Source organism: Microcaecilia unicolor, chromosome 2 (assembly GCF_901765095.1).
Source record: "Microcaecilia unicolor chromosome 2, aMicUni1.1, whole genome shotgun sequence".
NCBI lineage: Eukaryota > Metazoa > Chordata > Amphibia > Gymnophiona > Siphonopidae > Microcaecilia > Microcaecilia unicolor.
The window spans coordinates 501,682,018-501,701,471 of NC_044032.1; the positions used below are offsets into that span (position 1 = coordinate 501,682,018).

The following is a 19,454-nucleotide window of genomic DNA, read 5'->3' on the forward strand; positions in this document are numbered from 1 at the left end:
AACATTTAAATAACATTTATGAGCTGTGTACTTTATTCATGGGATGCAGTGAAAAACTTATCTGTCAGGTAAACTGACACATTGCCAAGAGGAGCAATGAAAAATAACCATTGAATTTTTATATAAATCATGAAGAGACATTCACATGATATGTAATTTAAAAAAAAGCATGCAATTTGTATCTGCAGTGGTTCCCTTTAAAATTAATTTCTCTGCTTGCTTTTGAATGAAGCAGTATTTAAACTCTATGGTTGACATTTGTTTTAAATGCTGGCCACAACATTTAAATTATTCATGGTACCCAACACCACTATCTGGAGAGCAGACAGTGCTGAATATCTGGTCAGAGCAGGGCGTACCATCGCTTTTTCACTATCTTAAAGTTATCTGCATATCCCTGGAATCTGACTAATAGCTCGGAAGCATCAGTAATTGGGCGCTAACAACCAAATATTGATGTCAATTGGCAGTCTTAAAATATTTGCTTGCACATCTCTCTGTGCATTATTCTATAAAGTCTGACACCTAACTTATCTGAAACGGGGTGTTGCCAGATTTACAGAATTCCTCTAAAGCACACCTAAACTGGGCGCTGGCATTTACACTTTCATTTAGCAGACGTAAGTATGGCACCCAAAAGTTAGGTACCAAATCCGCACCAAATGTTTTAAATAAAGGGCATGTTCCCTATATAGAATGGCGCTTACCCTCAGATTCTATATAGTGTGCCTAGAGATCCGCACTGAAATCAGCATGGATTCTATAAAAATGCACATAACTTGCTTAATAAGCTAATGAGCGCTGATAACAGTACCTAACAAGAAATAATGAGCACTAATTGGCACTGATTAGAATTTATGCGCACAACTCGCTAAGCGTATTCTGTAATGAATGTGCTGAACTTCTACTGTGTGCAGGTAAAACAGAACGTGTTTATGGGCAGGGAAATGGATGTTTCGTGGGCGTTCAGACATTTATTGTCGTATTTATAGAATATGGCCCAGTGCGCCTAAATCTATGTGCAGGGATTTATGCCAGGCTTTCATTGGTGTAAATGGATGCGCATAGATTTAGACACTGATATATCAACTAAACATATTCTATATACTGTGCCTAAATCTAGGCGCCAATTATAGAAAACACTTAGTTGGCACTGATTTCAATTCTGATTTTTTGTAGGTGCCATATATAGAATCTCCCCCTTAGCGCTCAATTTTTTCACCTCCATATATTGAATTCCTTCCAAAGTGGATTGAATATCTGGATAAAACATGGAACTCATTTTTCTCTATCAGATTTTGTATTTCTTTTCCCACTTGTGCAATTTTATTGTATTTATACACCACTTGGATGGTCTTCCCTAAGCAGTTAATCAAATAAACTGAACCTTGAACCGTGGAATGCCCACACTCCATCCTAGCACTATCAAGATAGTGCCTGAGTGGTCAGCAAAGATTTCTAGTGGAAATGTCTGGACTGTGCCTGTAAAAATCATTGTATAGGCCTGCAGCATGGCACTTATCTGGACCGCATATGCTGTTTTTTGGATTAGTGCTTTTGACTATCAGGACCAATGTTTTAAACTTCAGAAAGACTGCGTTTAGTCAAAAACTACCCTGGCAACTGTAGCCAACCATTTCTTGGCACACCTGCATCTCAGGCAGTATTGAGACACAGTAACAATGTGGTAAACTAACATTTAACCATTTGTTCTGGAGATCTCACATGTAAATGAGGCATTTGTTTTCCAGCAGAGAGTATTTGTATGTACTAGAGGGGAATTTTGGCTCTCTAAATCTACCGCTCATAGCTCTTTGGTGTAACAGTACAAACCATGTTTTGGAGGCTGTGTTGACAGAGGAATTGTAGAATGCTCCAGAAAAAAATTGTTTGCAAACGTGTGAAAGGGCTTTGAGATGGATCATGCATTTTCCAGTCCCAGGGGCTAAGCCAGTTGAAACTTAATGATGTTAGTAGCATAACTGATATTTGCCCTCTGGACACTTTTATGTGTTTTGGGAATAAGCATGTTTTACTGGATCAATGTAAGCGGTTATCTGCAGCTTCTAGCTCTGATTCCTTTGAAAACAGTGATTCTTGATAGGGAAGAGTGTTCTGGTTGACTTCCTACTGACCCTTTCTGTTGATACCGCAGTTTAACTTGAGAATTTCATATCAAACAGGCCAACTGCAAGGCTTTTGTTAATTTTAGTATTATATGAAAGTTTGATCCTTTTTTGGACGTGATGTTCTTTATGCCAAAGATGGAAAGAATCTTAAATATATAAATAATTAAATAATAAAGCATAATGGGGAGAATGGAAGGGGGAGATTAGGCACCAGGATCAATTGACAGAAATTTTTTGAAAAGGAAAGATTTCAAAAACTTAGGAAAAACCAAATCATGTTGGGATTTTATATTTTTTAGCACAGAATTCCACCATTTAGTACCTTGGTATGAAAAAGTAGCTGAATATATAGATTTATAAACTACTTTCTTACAGGTAGTCTCTTGCACCAAAGACTGAATTGCGAGAAGGCAAAGTAACAGGGGGTCCACAAAATAGTCGGGAAATACCATACAAAATCTGAAATATAAGAGCACAGAGTTTGAATACAATTTGTGTTTCTTTAGTGTCTCTGAAACAATATAGACAGAATGGAGCCAATCTGAGACAAATTTACCTATGCTGAAAATTGCTCTTTACTTAGCGGCTAACAGTATGTACGTAGGTTTCAGTTTACATGTACAGGGAAAAGAGATGTGGCAGGGGAGGCAAAGTATACAAAGATGTGTTCAGGTATCCCTTTTCTCCTCTTAAGCTTGCATCTCATGAAAAGGAGGTATCAGTGTCCTGAGATTGAGACTTTAATGAGTGAGAGAATGAAGGAGCCCTCAAATGAGTGTGACACTCTCGTAATGAATGAGACTAGGTATCTCTTCTAGTGGTCTAAGTGTAGGCCTCTCTCAGCAGTTTTCACACAAACTATGGGTAATGTGCAGCAGCTAGGGCCGAGCTAGGGTGTCCAAGGTATACTTCTGTTTCTTCCATCTTACTTTTGTTCAGTTAGGGCCTGTTACAGTTTAAGGTGCTGTTTCTCACATTTGGTTTATAGGGGTAATGACCTCTTGATTTAAAAGGGAAAAGTGAAATGTCTCTCTATATGTATATTGTGTTCCAATCAATGAGTTCCTTTTTCAATCCCTTCAGTGTGGAGTGCATGTGTGAGAAGAGCCTTTTCATAGTGGTTCCTTCGCTGTGGAATAGGCTTCCTTTTCAGATTGGACACCCAGAGACCAAAGACAAGGATTTCAAATGGAGAAAAGGTTTTACACCAGTCCCAGATTCCTCCTATCATCACCTCACTGGTTAGGGGAACCCAGCCTTATTCTGGAAGCTCAAGAGGTCATAGCACAATACTTTTGTGGAGCCACTAGCGGTCTCTATCATCTATCCATCATGCAGTGAAAGGGAAAAATCTCTCTTTTGGCCTATGTTCAGTATTTAGTGTAAAATGTTAGATTCACAATCATTCTTTGGTTGTATTTCACTAATGTCTTTAAGATTTTATTCTGTGAAGGATAATAGATGTATAGAGGATAGGGTGAGGATTATGGAGCTGTATTTTATATTTTAAGTATATGAGGGGTGTGTGTTTTTTTCCTTATGTATTTACTATTACTACAAAGATAGGCAGGTAAGAAATGAACAAAATAAACATATTCCGGGTATACAGATGTCTTATTTTTCATCTAGAATAATTTTGAAAGATGAATAATTTCTTGATTATAGGTAAACTTTAGCAATTTTGCTAGCGTCATATTAATGTGTTAAGCTGTTAGCACGTGAATTAGGGCCTGTTACTCATTACCACAGAAGCGCATGAACTGCTACCACAGTGGCATAACAGTTTGTATGCACTAATTCACAAGTTAAGTGTATATGCGGCAGGGTCATGGTGGAGAATGAGAGTGGACTGCATAATGCTGTGAATACACAGTAATATGCACTAGCTTTCATGTGTTCAGTTATATAAGAACATAAGAATAGCCATATTGGGTCAGATCAATGGTCTGTCTAGCCCAGTATCCTGTTTCTAACAGTGGCCAATCCAGGTTACAAGTACCTGGCAGAAACCCAAATAGCAACATTCCATGCTACCAGTCCCAGGACAAGCAGTGGCTTCCCCATGTCTGTCTCAATAGCAAACTATGGACTTTTCTTAACTATTCTTTGAGTGAAAAAATATTTCCTCTTATTTGTTTTAAAAGTATTTCTATGTATCTTCATTGAGTGTCCCCTAGTCTTTGTACTTTTTGAAAGATTAAAGAATCGATTCACTTCTACTCATTCTACACCACGCAGGATTTTCTAAATCTTAATCATACCCCCCCCCCCTCACCATCTCTTTTCCACACGGAAAAGCCCTAACCTCTTTAGCCTTTCCTCATACAAGAGGAGTTCCATTCCCTTTATCATTGTGGTCACTTTCTAATTTTGCTATATCTTTTTTGAGATACGGCAACCAGAATTGAATGCTGTACTCAGTGTGGTCACACCATGGAGCTATACAGGGTCATAGTGTGCTTGGCCTTATTTACCATCCCTTTCCTAATAATTCCTAGCATCCTATTTGCTTTTCTGGCCGTCTCCACACACTGGGCAGAAGATTTCAGCTACTGTTTTTCGTTGCTGGTTGTTCTCAATTTAGAAATGGTAACATAGGCTGGATTTTCAGATGGCTAAACCTAATCCATCTGTTCAGTTCTGCTCTCTTAAATGCACCTGCTTGTTATTTTCTTACAGGACTTAATAGTTTTATCACCACCCCCCTTGCTCTGCCACTAAGGTCCCTGTGTGTCTCTCCTTTGTAACCTTGAACTCTGCCAACACTCTGGAACTTAAAATCCTCCCCTGAAAATCTGTTCCAGGCAGGGGCATAGCTACGGGTGAGCCTGTGCTCACCCAGGCTCATCCAGTCTCATTGATCACCAATCAGATGCCAGCTACCGTGCACGCTGCATGGCCGCAGTACTCCAATCACATTAGTAATTGTGTAGAATGCAGTGAAGCGCCTCCTACCACCTTGCTTTGCTTGCTGCTGCTCAGGTCAGGAGTCCAGCATTGGGGGAAGGGGGCTGAGGGCGTATCTGCTCCGTGCTCTTCTTTAGATGGTTTACCTCTGTTGCTCTGCCTCCATTCTCCATGGCTGCCTGCTGCTATTGCAGGCAGTTCCTCTAGCCTTTTGCTCACTAATGCACTTGTCTGCCTGTGTAGCACATGCATCGATCCGGCACAACCAGGTTTCTTGAATCTCTTCAGCAAGCCCCCAGGAACCATGGTGGTTGGATTGAGAGTGGGAGATGGCATGGTGTCGAAGGGTTGAGGCCACGGAGGTTGGTCTGTGTTTCCTCTCCCCTGCACAGCCATTATCCCCTTTCAATTGGGGCCGGGCAGACAGGCTTGTGGGCTGCTCCATCCATATTGTCGTTCTTTAATGTTGGTGGCATCTTTGTTTGCTCTCACTTGCAGATGTACACAGAGGAAGTATAATAATGAAATTATTTTTCATAGGTAGAGCTGTGATTTATTGTGAATCGTGATTAGTTTGTCATTTGGAGGTGGAGAAACCCTAGCACTTGTTGTATTTGTGCAGAGTTTTTTTTTTTCTCCTGGTGAAGGGCCACTAAAGCAGACATTGTGAGAATCAGGTGCTCAACTTCAGAGTTTCTATTTATTTATTTACTTATTTATGATATTTTATGTATGTAACAGTCAGAGATTCCAGTATTATGATTGAGAGTAATCATCTTGCGAGCAGGGTGGTATAAACCAAGACATGCACTAAGGGATATGAAATGTGAATTGGGTTGAAATTTGGGAGCATTTGAAGTCTTTTTTTTTTTCCTGTGTCTGGGTCAAGGGAGGGGGTTGATTTGTGGGAACTTGCACCTTTTGTTTTGTACGGTGCGGTGGTATATTATAAAGGTGCACTTAATATTTTTTTATTGCTGCTATTTAAGAGAGAGAGATTGGGTGATGGAGGCAGAGCTACGTTCATACAGAAGTCCAGGATCAGTCTGGGTGTGCCAACATTTTCCAGTTCTGTGGTATATATTTATTTCTTCTTCACGTCTGTTTGATTGTAAAAGGCATGTTGTTCTTTTTAGAGGGGGAGGGTAATCTTTGTCTCCCGGCTCTGTGTTTGTATATAGATGAGTCCCCGGAATAATGATGGCTAAGGGAAAGCAGCAGTAGAACAGTTGGAGCTGAATGACATTTATGTTTTCCAAATGGTGATACATAACTTGATGGGATGTCCTTGTTGTAAGAACAGAGTAAATCATTTCTTAGCTTTTGGTTTAAAATTAACCAAGGAGGAACAACTCTATTATTCTGTCTCACTGTATTTCCAGTTTTGGCACAGTATAAGTCATCACAAAGACAAAGTATAAGAAAGCCAATGGACTGCATTAGGGGTTATAGCCCATTTAGTTATGTTAAACAAATGAGAGATCTGCATGAAAGAAAATATTTATTTTTATTATTTTGACTTATGAAAAGCACTCACCCATGAAACATGCTCAAAATAGAATAATCCATTTGTACAAAAGAGATGGGGTGAACATGTGATTCGGTGTGCCCCAATGCTGATGCCAGGCCACAGAACAATATTAGATTTTTGGTCCTTTATTCTGATAAGGGTTGATCTGTGTTCTGCATGTGACCGAGGTAAGAGATTCTGCTGGCATGCAGTTTGTATACGGATCTATGTCTGACTTTGTCTGGCTTTTCCAATGGGACACGTATTGCTGTTGTGTATATTCACTGCTGCTTTTTTAAGGTATTGTTATTGGTTGAGATGATGGTGAAAGAATGAGGGATTTAGATTTGTTAGGAACTGGATAACATTCTGGGAAAGGGGGAACCTGTTCCAGAAGGATTCCACCTTAACTGTGAGAGTACAGCTTTTAAACTAAAATGAGGGGGAATACTTTTAAAACAAATAGGAAGAAATATTTTTTCACTCAAAGAATAGTTAAGCTCTACTGCCAGAGGATGTGGTAACAGCAGTTAGTGTATCTGGGTTTAAGAAAGGTTTGGACAAGTTCCTGGAGAAAAAGTCCATAGTCTAGTATTGAGATGGACATGGGGGAAACCACTGCATGCCCTGAGATTGGTAGCATGGAATGTTGCTACTAATTGGGTTTCTGTCATGTACTTGTGACCTGGATTGGCCACTGCTGGAAGCAGGATACTGGGCTAGGTGGACCATTGGTCTGATCCAGTATGGCTATTATGTTCTTGTCATCCTATCATCAGGGACTTGGGACTGGCACATATCCCTGTGTCATTGTAAGAACACCCAGGTCTTTCTAAAAACTCTGATCCTTGTTGATCTCATTCAGCTCAAAAGGCAGCTGATGGTATAAAGCTGGCCCTATACTGGAAAGTACACAGTATCTTGTTGATAGTTTTCTAGTATCCTTAGTTGATAGCACAGAAAGGTATTTTCACTGGCTGGATCATAGTGATAGAGTAGGTAGGTACCATGAGCATCTCTTAGCCAGACATTCTGGTCATATGCTATGGAATACCTTGTAAGTCAGAACCATTGTGCTGCTGCGTGTTGAATAATTTATAGTTCGTGCTTTTGAACATTGACCCATCAGTATTTATCAGAGTTTTTGTGGTATTGTTGGGTACTTTTATGTTGAATCTAGTATCTGCATTTGTGGAGCTGAGGAGTTAAAAGAGCAGAAAAGATACAAAAACAAAATGAAGGCTCCAAGGCGAGCAAAGAGAGGAATCAGAACGCTATAGTTATCACTTAACCCTCCATTGCCCCATGTAAGCCGTACTGAGCTTGCCATGAGTGGGAAAGTGCGGGGTACAAATGTAACTAAAATAAAATAAAAATATTGGTCTGTGTGCGCGCATATATGATATATATAGAAAGAGAGAATTTTTTTTTGCACTGGGGTGCTTTATAGGAGTTTGTTAAAACCTAGAATCAGAAGCCCTAATTGTAACCTAGTTCTAGTCACTGAGAGCTGAAACATTTATCACTGTTTACATGCTTGCAGCATAAAGAGATCTTTGCATTGCAGTGTTTTAGAATTGGCCATTAATGTTGAGTAATGCACCAATTTTAACACATGCATTAGGAGTGAAGTTACACATGATATATTACAAGAAGTAAAGCCTTTAGGATATTGTGTATTTAAAGTGGGCTTTTGTGTAAATTAATGTATCTGTGTTAACTCTGCCACTAATGCAAAACCTTAAGTACACCTCTGAGATGTGGTTAATTTTTTGCATTAATGTTTTGAATGCAGATTCATTAATTCAAATTGCATTAACTTGTTTTATTTTTAAATGAACTGATCAGCATGACTTTGCATCTAATTAACTCACTTATATAGTTTCTGTATTTAGACCATATTTCTTCTCCTCTAACAATAATGCAGACTAATGCACTGAAGTGTGTTTACTCTAGTGTGCAGAGCTCTAAATGACTCAGGTGGGTGGCAGTGATGAAAATACTTCCTCACCTTATCTGGCTTCTTTTTATGTTAGGCTTAGATTTAAAACTACCTGTGTCTTCAGGCGGAACAGTATTTGGGACCATCCAACAGGTCTTGCAGTAATACTGGGTACTCAAAACCGTGATTTCAGTCTTATGAATGAGGGACCCATGGTGTCAATATTCAAAGCAATTTAAGCAGGCAGGAGAGACTCCTACCCACTTAAGTCACTCGGGGCAGACCATTCAGCAGTGCTGCTGAATATTGGTACTAACTGGCTATTTTGGAACTGAGCTTCACAGTGGTATTATAGGGGCAGAGTTGGGTAGGAGCTGGCAATTATACAGGTTCCGGCAATGTTCAGTGCCAGTGCCCGCATAGCTAAGTGGCCATATAGGACCGCAGAGTCCTAATGATGCCTGCTTAGTTATGCGGGTGCTGGCACTATCAGTTGGCAGTTGCATATCTTCCGGGTACTGACCCATCCCTAAAGGGAACTAGATGCCCCTTCAAGAATTTCTTACCTGCTGTAGCCCCCCCATCCCAGGTATACCTTTAATATCTCTGGTAGTCTAGGAGTTTAATGAATAGGAGTAATGCCCACTTGTTCCTGCTCCTTGTGGCTTCAGCCTCCAGATGGTTGCCAAAACCTCTGGAGACAGTCTCGTAGTACTAGTCACTGTTCAATATGAGTTGGAATAAAAAGCAGTTAGAGCCTAGGAGAGCAGTTGTTAAAAGTTCCCCCCTCCCCTCCCCTCCATCCCTATAATCCTTGTTTTGTAGACTTTTCACCTAATTAGGTATATAGAAATTTTAATTGGGGCACCTACGTCAACTATATAGCTCTTAGAAGTGCACCGGTCAATATTCAGCCTTCAGCGGTCAGTTATTTGTTTCTTAAATGTTGACAACCGTGGGCAGAATTAGTCCCAGATATGCAATGCCAGGCCATGTCTGGGCACCGGAATTGAATATCTGATGTTAATTATTGTTGTTCTGGCTGCCTGACTTTATGCGGTTCCTAGCATATCAGCATGGCAGCTAAAAAAGCAAATAGAATGTTAGGAATTATTAGGAAAGGAATGGAGAACAAAACTGAGAATATTATAATGTCTTTGTATCGCTCTAAAGTGCATTCTCAGCCCAAGTATTGTGTGCAATTCTGGTTGCCACACCTCAAAAATGATATAGTGGCATTAAAAAAATACAGAGAAGGGTGACCAAAATGATAAAGGGAATGGGATGACTTTCTTATGAGGAAAGGCTAAAGAGACTAAGAGGCTCATTTTCAAAGCACATAGACTTACAAAGTTCCATGTGTTACTGTGGATCTTTGTAAGTCTGTGTGCTTTGAAAATATGCCTCTAATGGTCTTCAGCTTGGAGAAGGGATGAATGAGGGTAGATATGACAGAGGTCTATAAAATACTGATGGAGTGGAATAGATGGACATAAATCTCTTGTTTACTCTTTCAAAAAATATGAGGACTAGGGAACACACAGTGCACTCTCTAGGCAGCATACTGCTGTTTCTTCTGCGCTTCGTCTGCGCTTACTGGGTATTGCTACAGTTCCCAATTGTGGATCGCCTTGCCGAGAACTGTTTGTACCACTCTGGTCCATCTCAGCATCTGGATTACCACCGTCCATCTTGGTCTCTCTTCCCTTTCCCTTTTCCTTCTTACTCTGTTCCTTCTCTCCAATCTAATGTAATTGTAATTGATTCACCTGTGCATTGTAAGCCACTTTGAGTCTGCTTCATGTGGAAAAAGGTGGGGTATAAATGTTCATAAATAAATAAATAAATAAATAAATAGCATATTTAAAAAAAAAATCTGAGAAAACATTTTTTCACACAATTTGTAATTAATCTCTGGAATTCATTGCCAGAGAATGTGATTAATGGGGTTCGCATAGCAGGGTTTAAAAAAGGTTTGGAGAAGTTTGTAAAAGAAAAGGCTGTGAAGCGTTATTAAGGTGGACTTGGAAAATCCACTGTTTATTCCTAGGATAAGCAGTATAAAATCTGTTTTACTCTTTTGGGTTCTTCCCAGGTACTTGTGACCTGTATTGGCCACTGTTAGAGTAACAAATCGCCTGGATCGGATGGTATTCATCCCAGAGTACTGATAGAATTGAAAAATGAGCTTGCAGAACAATTGATAGTAATATGTAATTTATATTTAAAATCTATCTTAGTACCAGAAGATTGGAGGGTGACCAATGTAACACCGATTTTTAAAAAGGGCTCCAGAGGTGATCAGAGAAATTATAGACCAGTGTGCATGATGTTGGTGCCAGTTAAAATGGTAGAGACTATTATAAAGAACAAAATTACAGAGCATATTCATAAGTATGGATTAATGAGACAAAGCCAATATGGATTTAGTAAGAGAAATCTGGTCTCACCAATCTACTACATTTCTTTGAAGGAGTGAACAAACGTAGATAAAGGTGAGCAGGTTGATATCATGTATCTGGATTTTCAAAAGGCATTTGACAAAGTACCTCATGAAAGACTCCAAAGGAAATTGGAGAGTCATGAGATAGGAGATAGTGTTCTATTGTGGATTAAACACTGGTTAAAAGAAAGAAAACAGAGAGTCGGGTTAAATGACCTGTATTCTCAATGGAGAAGAGTAGATAATGTGGTTCTGCAAGGGTCTGTGCTGGGACCGCTGCTTTTTAACATATTTATAAATGATCTAGAGATGGGCGTAACTAATGAGGTAATTAAATTTGCTGACGATACAAAGTTATTCAAAGTTGTTAAAACTTAGTAGATGGCGGCAGATAAAGACTTGTACGTTCCATCTAGTCTGCCCAACAATATAAACTCATTACATATGGCATGAAGTGTTACAGCATATGTATACCTGTTCTTGATTTATCCTTGTCATTTTTTTGCTTAGACCATAGAAGTCTGCCCGGCACTGACCTTGTTCTAAAATTTCTGAAGTTGTTGTCAAAGCACCTGAAAAGCGTCACTCTGGCCCATCCAAGTCTACTTAGCCTCCATCGGGGCACAGACTGTAGAAGTCAGCCCAGCACTGATTTTCTTACCTAATCTGCCCTAAGCTTCTTTGGGTCCTATCCTTCTAAACAGGATTCATTTGTGTGTGTCCCACGCATTTCTGAATTCCGTTACCATTTTCATCTCCACCACCTCCCGCAGGAGGGCATTCCAGGTATCTACCACCCTCTCTGAAAAAATACTTTCTGACATTATTCCTGAGTCTGCCCCCTTTCAATTTCAGTTCATGCCCTCTAGTTCTACCGCCTTCCCGTCTCTGGAAGAGGTTTGTTTGCAAATTAATACCTTTCCAATATTTAAATCTCTGTATCATATCACCCCTAGAAAAAAGACTCCACTCAAACTACTACTACTACTACTACTACTTATCATTTCTATAGCGCTACCGGACGTACGCAGCGCTTCACACTTGAACATGGAAAGACAGTCCCTGCTCAATAGAGCTTACAATCTAATTATGACAGACAGACAAGACAAGTAAGGGATAAGGGTTAGGAGAGACAGGACATATCAGGGATAGGGGACAGTTGAAGGTTTAGGTTTAGGAGTTAAAAGCAGCATCGAAGAGGTGGGTTTTTAGCCTAGATTTGAAAATGGCCAGAGATGAGGCTTGGCGTACCGGCTCAGGAAGTTTATTCCAGGCATTTGGTGCAGCAAGATAGAAGGAACGGAGTCTGGAGTTAGTGGTGGAGGAGAAAGGTGCAGATAAGAGAGATTTGCTCAGTGAGCGCAGTTCCCGGGGAGCTGCAGAGTGAATGCATTTGTAAGTCAGTAAGAGGAGTTTGAACTGAATGCGGAAACGGATAGGGAGCCAATGAAGTGACTTGAGGAGAGGGCTAATATGAGCATAACGACATATCTATCTCTCCTGCCTTTATCCATTCTCTGACTCTCTCCCTCTCTCATATGTATCTCCTTGCCTTCACCCTTTTTCTCTCTTTCTCTCATATGTACCCCCTGCCTTCACCCATTCTCTCTCTCCCTCATATTTATGCCTTTGCCTTCACCCATTCTCTCTCTCATGTGTACCCCCTGCCTTCACCCATTCTCTCTCTCTCTTTTTTTCTCATATATACCCCTGCCTTCATCTATTCTCTCTCTCTCTCTCTCTCTCTCATATATACTCCCTTCCTTCACCCATTTTCTCTCAATCATATATACCCCCCTAGCTTCACCCATTCTCTCTCACATATATGTAACCCCCTGCCTTCACTCATTCTCTCTCTCTCTCTCTCTCTCATATGTATCTCCCTTGCTTCACCCATTCACTGTCTCTCTCATATGTATCCCCCTGCCTTCACCCATTCGATGTCTCTCTCATATGTACCCACGGCCTTCACCCATTTGATGTCTCTCTCATGTATATATTCCCTTGCCTTCATTCGTTTTCTCTCTGTCTCTCTCACTATATATATGTACCTCCTGCCTCACCCACTCTCCCTCTCTTTTATTCAGATATACCCCCTGCCTTCACCCATTCTTTCTCATATGCACCCCCTGCCTTTGTCCATTTTCTCTCTCTCTCTCTTGTGTACCCACCTGCCTTCACACATTTTCTCACATATGCAAATTCCTCCAACTGGATCCCTGTTTCCTTCCTGTGACTCTTCTATCCACGAGCTTAATCCTCATGGCACCTGAAGTTCAGGTTGGTCTTGCGGTATCAAGTCTCATGAGACTTGAATCCACCGGACTAACCCGAACTTCCAGTGCTACATGGCTAAAGCTCATGGTTAGATGGGTCACTGCAGGAAAGCAGGGATCCTGCTGAAGGAATCTGTGTTTCCACTGATCTGCGTACTAGAAAAATGACTTTTGCGGGCTGGGGTGGTCAAGCCTGATTTATACAGTGTTGTTCAAAGTTCTTGGTGAAAGTACGTAAGTAAAAGTAAAAAATAAATGTATATTTTAGCACTTAAGTATAAGTACAATAAAGAACTCATTAAAAATGTACTTAAGTGAATGTAAAAAAGTTATTGCCTAATATATTACTTTTTGAGTAAAAAGTAAAAGTTCCCAACTACAATGAATGCAACTATTATTAACGTTTATATCCCAACAGCTTTATTGCTATGTAGTTCAATCCATTTTGCTTTTAGTAAAACTAAACTTTGAAAATGACTCTTATGTGAGTGTGCTTGTGTCATTAATCCACCACAGCTAAAAACGTGTTTAACAACTGCACTAGCAGAAAGTGGATTGTTCAATCTGATAAACAGTTCCTTCAGATCAGGCCAGGTTGCAATATTACTGTTGTCTTCTTACTGGGCCTGGAGGTTTTGGTCAATGAAGTCTCTAAAACAGTTGACTTCCGCATATCAAAGAATATTTTATCATCATTATTGTCACTAACATCTGCATCAGAAGTAGTGCTGTGTAATTCATCACTTCCATCGTCATCTTTTCCTTCGTTGTCATCGTCATGCTGTCCAGTCACAAACAAGGCTTTTACAAAGTTTGAATCATTGTCTGTTGTTCTAACAATTTTTCATCTGATGGCAAACTCTCCTTGAATATCTTTGAGAACTGATGCAAGAATGTCAAATGTGTGGGAACCCAGTCTTAAGTCCAGACAAGCAGACCAGTGGACAGTCACCCCAATGTAAAATTTTCCATGGGATGACCAGCAGTCTGTTCACCAAGAATTGGAAAAAACATCTAAATTAAATTAAATTACCATCGTTCAGATGTGTCCATCTAATATCCAAACACAATTCAATATTCACTCTTTTAACCATCTATCTTAAAATTATTCACTTTTATTAAGGGGTAGGAAAATCCTCAGAATATGGGGTAGCTGTAACAAAACATGCTCTTCTCTCTTTAGTCATTGGCTAAAAAACCTCCCCTTTCTATTGAAATCTCTCATTAATAACTTCCAAAAAAATTCTCTATATAAAAATATCCAAACATTGAAACAGTCTCTTTAAGTAAATTTTGAAACAATCTTTTTAAATAAATGTTTGTAAGAGGGACATCCACATATAAAGCAACTTCTTAAACGTTCAATATATTTCTTTAAAATTACTCAGCACAATTCCACATGTCTCAATCTGAGGGCAACTTCTTCAGTATCAAAAAGCAGTCTTTGTCATACAACTCCGATGCAGCCAGTGTTTCACAGCTCCCACTGCTGTGTCATGGAAAACTGTTCAATTGCTTTTCACTTACCTGGTAAAAAAAAACATTCACGTCAGAAAACAGTAAATCCATCTCTCTAAATATCAAATCTACACAAAACATTTTTACTTACCGGCAAATATTCTCTCATTTAATTAAAGTGCTGTTAACAAAATGGCAGCTGATTTCAAACAGGCATACTCAACAGTGATTGGTTAAGCCTTTTCTGGAATCATCTCATCTAAGGACAGTTCTGCAGGCTGCAATAGGTAGTCAGACTATTGTAATGTAATCTTGCTGGGGTTACCTAATTCCTCTATTCGGTGCCTTCAGCGTGTGCAAAACGTTGCTGCCAAGCTTATCTTAGGAGGTAGATTGATTGATCACATTACACCTTTGTTGATTAGAATACACTGGTTGCAGATTCAGGGTAGAATTCATTTTAAGTTGCTTTTATTTGTTTTTAAAATTTTAACTCCTGATTATCTTTCAAATCAGATACTCTATTCTGCTTCTAGGACCTTACATTCTATTCAAGAGATAAGACTGAAGGCTCCTTCTATGTCTACTTGTTGTAAGATGATCACCAGAAATAGAATGATACTTGGTAGAAGACCAGAGCTATGGAACAAATTACCTAAGGATATCAGAAATATTACCTATTATATAACGTTTAGAAAGGCTTTGAAAAATTTCTTGTTTACTCAATATCTGTAGGTCTTTATGGTTTGAATTAATATTGATCAACTCAATGAGTTTAACTGTTTGTAAAATGGAATTTGTTCCATTTACTTAGATTAGATTAAATGCTAGTTTTCAGATGTCCAAGTCACAAATAGAGCTTCTAAAATAAGGGTCATTGTATGCCAGAATGAGATATACAAGAAATTGACCACATGAAGCATACATTGAATACATGTCATCATCTTACCCCCAGTCCTTCTTATCCTCTGTAACCTAATGGAGAGAACAAGAGTAAAACTCCTATAACATGGCATAGGACTGAGGTCCACTGAATCTTATAAAACTAATCCTAGCTGTTTAACCATAACTGATCATTCCCCCTTCTACATAATCCCATATCCTTGTCCATGCAAAGTATAAGCTTTAGTTAACTCTAGATTGCTACATGATTTTTTCATTGTGAACAACTGAAAAATTGGCCTCTCCTTTTTCGAGAAAAACTTTATTTCTTTTTCAGCTGATATAATTTCTACAGTCGAGTTCAACCATACTGGAGAACTGTTGGCTACTGGGGACAAAGGAGGTCGGGTTGTTATATTCCAAAGGGAACCTGAGGTATGTTTGCAGATTTCATTTGGACACCTTTAGAGCATTTAATACAGTTTACACATGCAATATTTGTGTTTACCAACTTCCCCCCCCCCCCCCCCCCCCGTTTACTAAGCCTTGCAGCAGTGCCAACACAGCCCATTCATAGTGAATGGGCTATGTCAGCATTAGCGCACGGCAGCTGCTAACGCGTTTTAGTAAATGGGGGAAGGGGGTTGTATTTAGAGATGCTGTAGTTCTCTGGAACCACTTTTTGCAGGGTTTATATATATATGTATAAAATCTGTGATAATAATCAGGCAAATTTGTGTTCAGTTATGCAGTATTGTTCAATGGGCAGGGGTTTTGCAGGAATTTATTATTTCAAAGTAAAATGAATTACAATGTGTTTTTTTGTTTTACTTTCATTTTCCCCCAAATGTTATAAACTTGGGATTGGGAACATGGCAAGAAATTGAGGATTCTTAATAGTTCTGATATTAAAACATGTCAATTCTAACCAATCATTTTGCTTGGAATCAAGCTGAAGTGCTTAATATACACAGTAACAAGAAAAATGAATGTATAAAGTATGTACTCCCAGTGGATTTACAGAGCCACGAGAGTGATGTTCTAAACCCTCAACAGCTGCCCAGGTGGCTTGTTCTTTCCTGCTGGTCAAGCAGCTTTTTTATGAACAAATCTGTCTTCCTCACTGATAGAGGTGCTCTTTCCCCCCATTGTTCTTTCTAGTTCTCTAGTTAAGTGCACAGTGGACCCAAAACTTGTCTTATAGTTTGGGATCAGAAAGCTTAAAGTATATACTTCACAACAGCCTGCTGCCCAGTTTGAGTTGAAACAATGTTGCTGACAAAAGGATGGATGTAAAAAAGGAAAGGGTTTATAGAGTCGGTCATTGACAGCTTGCTGCAATCTGTCAAGATCTTAGAATTAGCCACAGAATATGGACATGAGCATAAGTTTATGTGGTAGATCCAGCAAATCTGCTACACACTGTGGATTGCCCATAAGTGTTGTCCTCTGTCCTTTAAGGTCTGTAAAATCATCTTATGCACACCATGGTGCACAGAACAGGGCAACCAAAACCACTTTGTGGCTGAAATTTGTTGCTCAGTTTCGGCCGAAAGAGGGCCCTCTGGCAGAGAGCTCCCCATCATCACCACCACAAGTGCCACCCTCCCATCACCCATAGGCATTGCCCGGGCCTACCTTAGAAGCTCTGGTGGTCTAGTAGTTTCATTAGGCAGGAGCACTCCCCAGTCACTGCCTCCCATTGCAAGCTCCGCAGCATAGGAGCTAACATTTCAAAATTATTCAGGGTGCTAAACCCAACAGAAATGACTTCTCCCTGGACACAGTCAAGGAATTTGTTCAATATTGTGGGTGACCAACAGGGGCATAATCGAAAGAGAAGGACGCCTATCTTCTGACACAAATCGGTTGATGTGCGTCCTTCTCCTAGGGTTACCCAAATCGGCATAATTGAAAGCTGATTTTGGGCGTCGTCAACTGCTTTCCGTCGCGGGGACGACCAAAGTTCACAGGGGTGTGTTGGCAGTGTACTGAAAGCGGGACGGGGGCGTGCTTAAGAGATGGGTGTCCTCGGCCAATAATGGAAAAAAGAAGGGCGTCCCTGACGAGAATTTGGCCGACTTGGTCCAATTTTTTTCATGACCAAGCTTTGAAAAGGTGCCCGAACTGGCCAGATAACCACCGGAGGGAATCAGGGATGACCTCCCCTTACTCCCCCAGTGGTCACCAACCCCCTCTCACCCCCCCCCCCAAAAAAAAATGTTGAAACATTTTTTGCAGCCTCTATGCCAGCCTCAAATGTCATACCCAGGTCCATGGAGCAGTTTTTAGTGGATGCAGTGCACTTCAGGCAGGCGGACCCAGGCCCAACCCCCCCCCCCCCACCTGTTACACTTCTGGTGGTAAATGTGAGCCTTCCAAAACCCACCCGAAACCCACTGTACCCACATGTAGATGCCCTCCTTCACCCCTTAGGGCTATGGTAGTGGTGTACAGTTGTGGGGAGTGGGTTTTGGGGGCAGTTTGGGGGGCTCAGCACCGAAGGTAAGGGAGCTATTCAGCTGGGAGCAATTTGTGAAGTCCACTGCAGTGCCCCCTAGGGTGCCCGGTTGGTGTCCTGGCATGCGCACTCGAATGCTGGCTCCTCCCACGACCAAAGGGCTTGGATTTGGTCGTTTCTGAGATGGGCGTCCTTGGTTTCCATTATCGGCAAAAACTGAGGTCGCCCATCTCTAAGGTCGACCAACTCAACATTTAGGTCGATCATCTCTTAGGTCGAACTAAATGTTGAGATTTGGGTGTCCCCGACTGTATTATCGAAACGAAAGATGGACGTCCATCTTGTTTCGATGATACGGGATGCCCCGTCCCTTCACTGGGACGTCCTCAGAGATGGGCGCCCTTAGAGATGAGTGTCCCCATTCGATTATGCCCCTCCAAGCACCCCCAGAGCTGGTTCCTATGCTCCACCATTTTCAGACTGGAACCAGCCTGGGCAGAAGCAATCCCCATTCGCTTTGGCATCTTTGACCGAAAATGAAGCATGGCCAAATCCAGATTTCAGACCGATTTTGGTACCGAAACTGAAACAGAAATTTGGTCGGCTTCTAGTGCATACTGATAATCAACTGTGTATAGAAATGTACTAACTGGCAATGTGAATTTCCTAAAAGATTCACAATAGTAAATATTTTGTGTAGAGGAGAAAAATAACCCGCCTTTGCCTAAAGCTTCTAAACGTTGAAGGCTCCAAGGAAACAATAGGTTCAGTGTCTGCAAAGTAGAAGCATTTTATTAAAAAGTAATATGGCAATGTTTGATAGCAATTTTTAAAATTGTGTGAGCCATCCAACACCGGGGTATGTTTGTTTATATCCTTCACAGAGCAAAAATGATCCTTGTAATCAGGGTGAGTACAATGTTTACAGCACTTTCCAGAGCCATGAGCCTGAATTTGATTATCTGAAGAGTTTGGAAATAGAAGAGAAAATTAACAAGATTAAATGGCTACCAAAGCAGAATGCAGCCCATTCCCTGCTGTCAACCAATGGTAAGCTTGAAAAACAGGTTGTCACAATACTGCTTTGTATTTAGCTTCCCATTCTGGCTCCTCAATCTGTTGTTACACAGAATAGACCCTTTGTTTATTTTTCACTGTTTTTGTTGTTTGTTTGTTTTTTTAGAATTTTCTGGGTAATGTAACAGGTGAACTAAGTAGATTTATTGATAATACTAAATATATCCGGGATGTTCCCTTTTTTTCTTTACTGTATATGTGGAGTCTCAACACAGCTGTAATTTGCCATGAATTCAACTGTTATCTGTCTGAAATTCTGATTAACAAAAATGAAGAGCTCAGTTCCAATATTTCATGTAGTGCCACCTGCTGTTACGTTGGTAAAAGGAATCCCAAAGTGTATATGTGTTATACAAGAAATGTTTTAAG

The 19,454-nt window shown here is 40.3% G+C and overlaps 1 protein-coding gene across 2 annotated transcripts in view; it reads left to right on the forward strand.

Moving 5' to 3' along the window:
* Positions 1-19,454, forward strand: part of PPP2R2C (protein phosphatase 2 regulatory subunit Bgamma) — a 411,371-nt gene that overhangs the window by 251,497 nt on the left and 140,420 nt on the right. For both annotated transcript variants that reach the window (XM_030191168.1, XM_030191169.1), the window contains 2 exons: positions 15,885-15,982; positions 18,893-19,058. In XM_030191168.1, the coding sequence (XP_030047028.1) occupies positions 15,885-15,982; positions 18,893-19,058 (264 nt within the window). The remainder of the gene's footprint in view (positions 1-15,884; positions 15,983-18,892; positions 19,059-19,454) is intronic.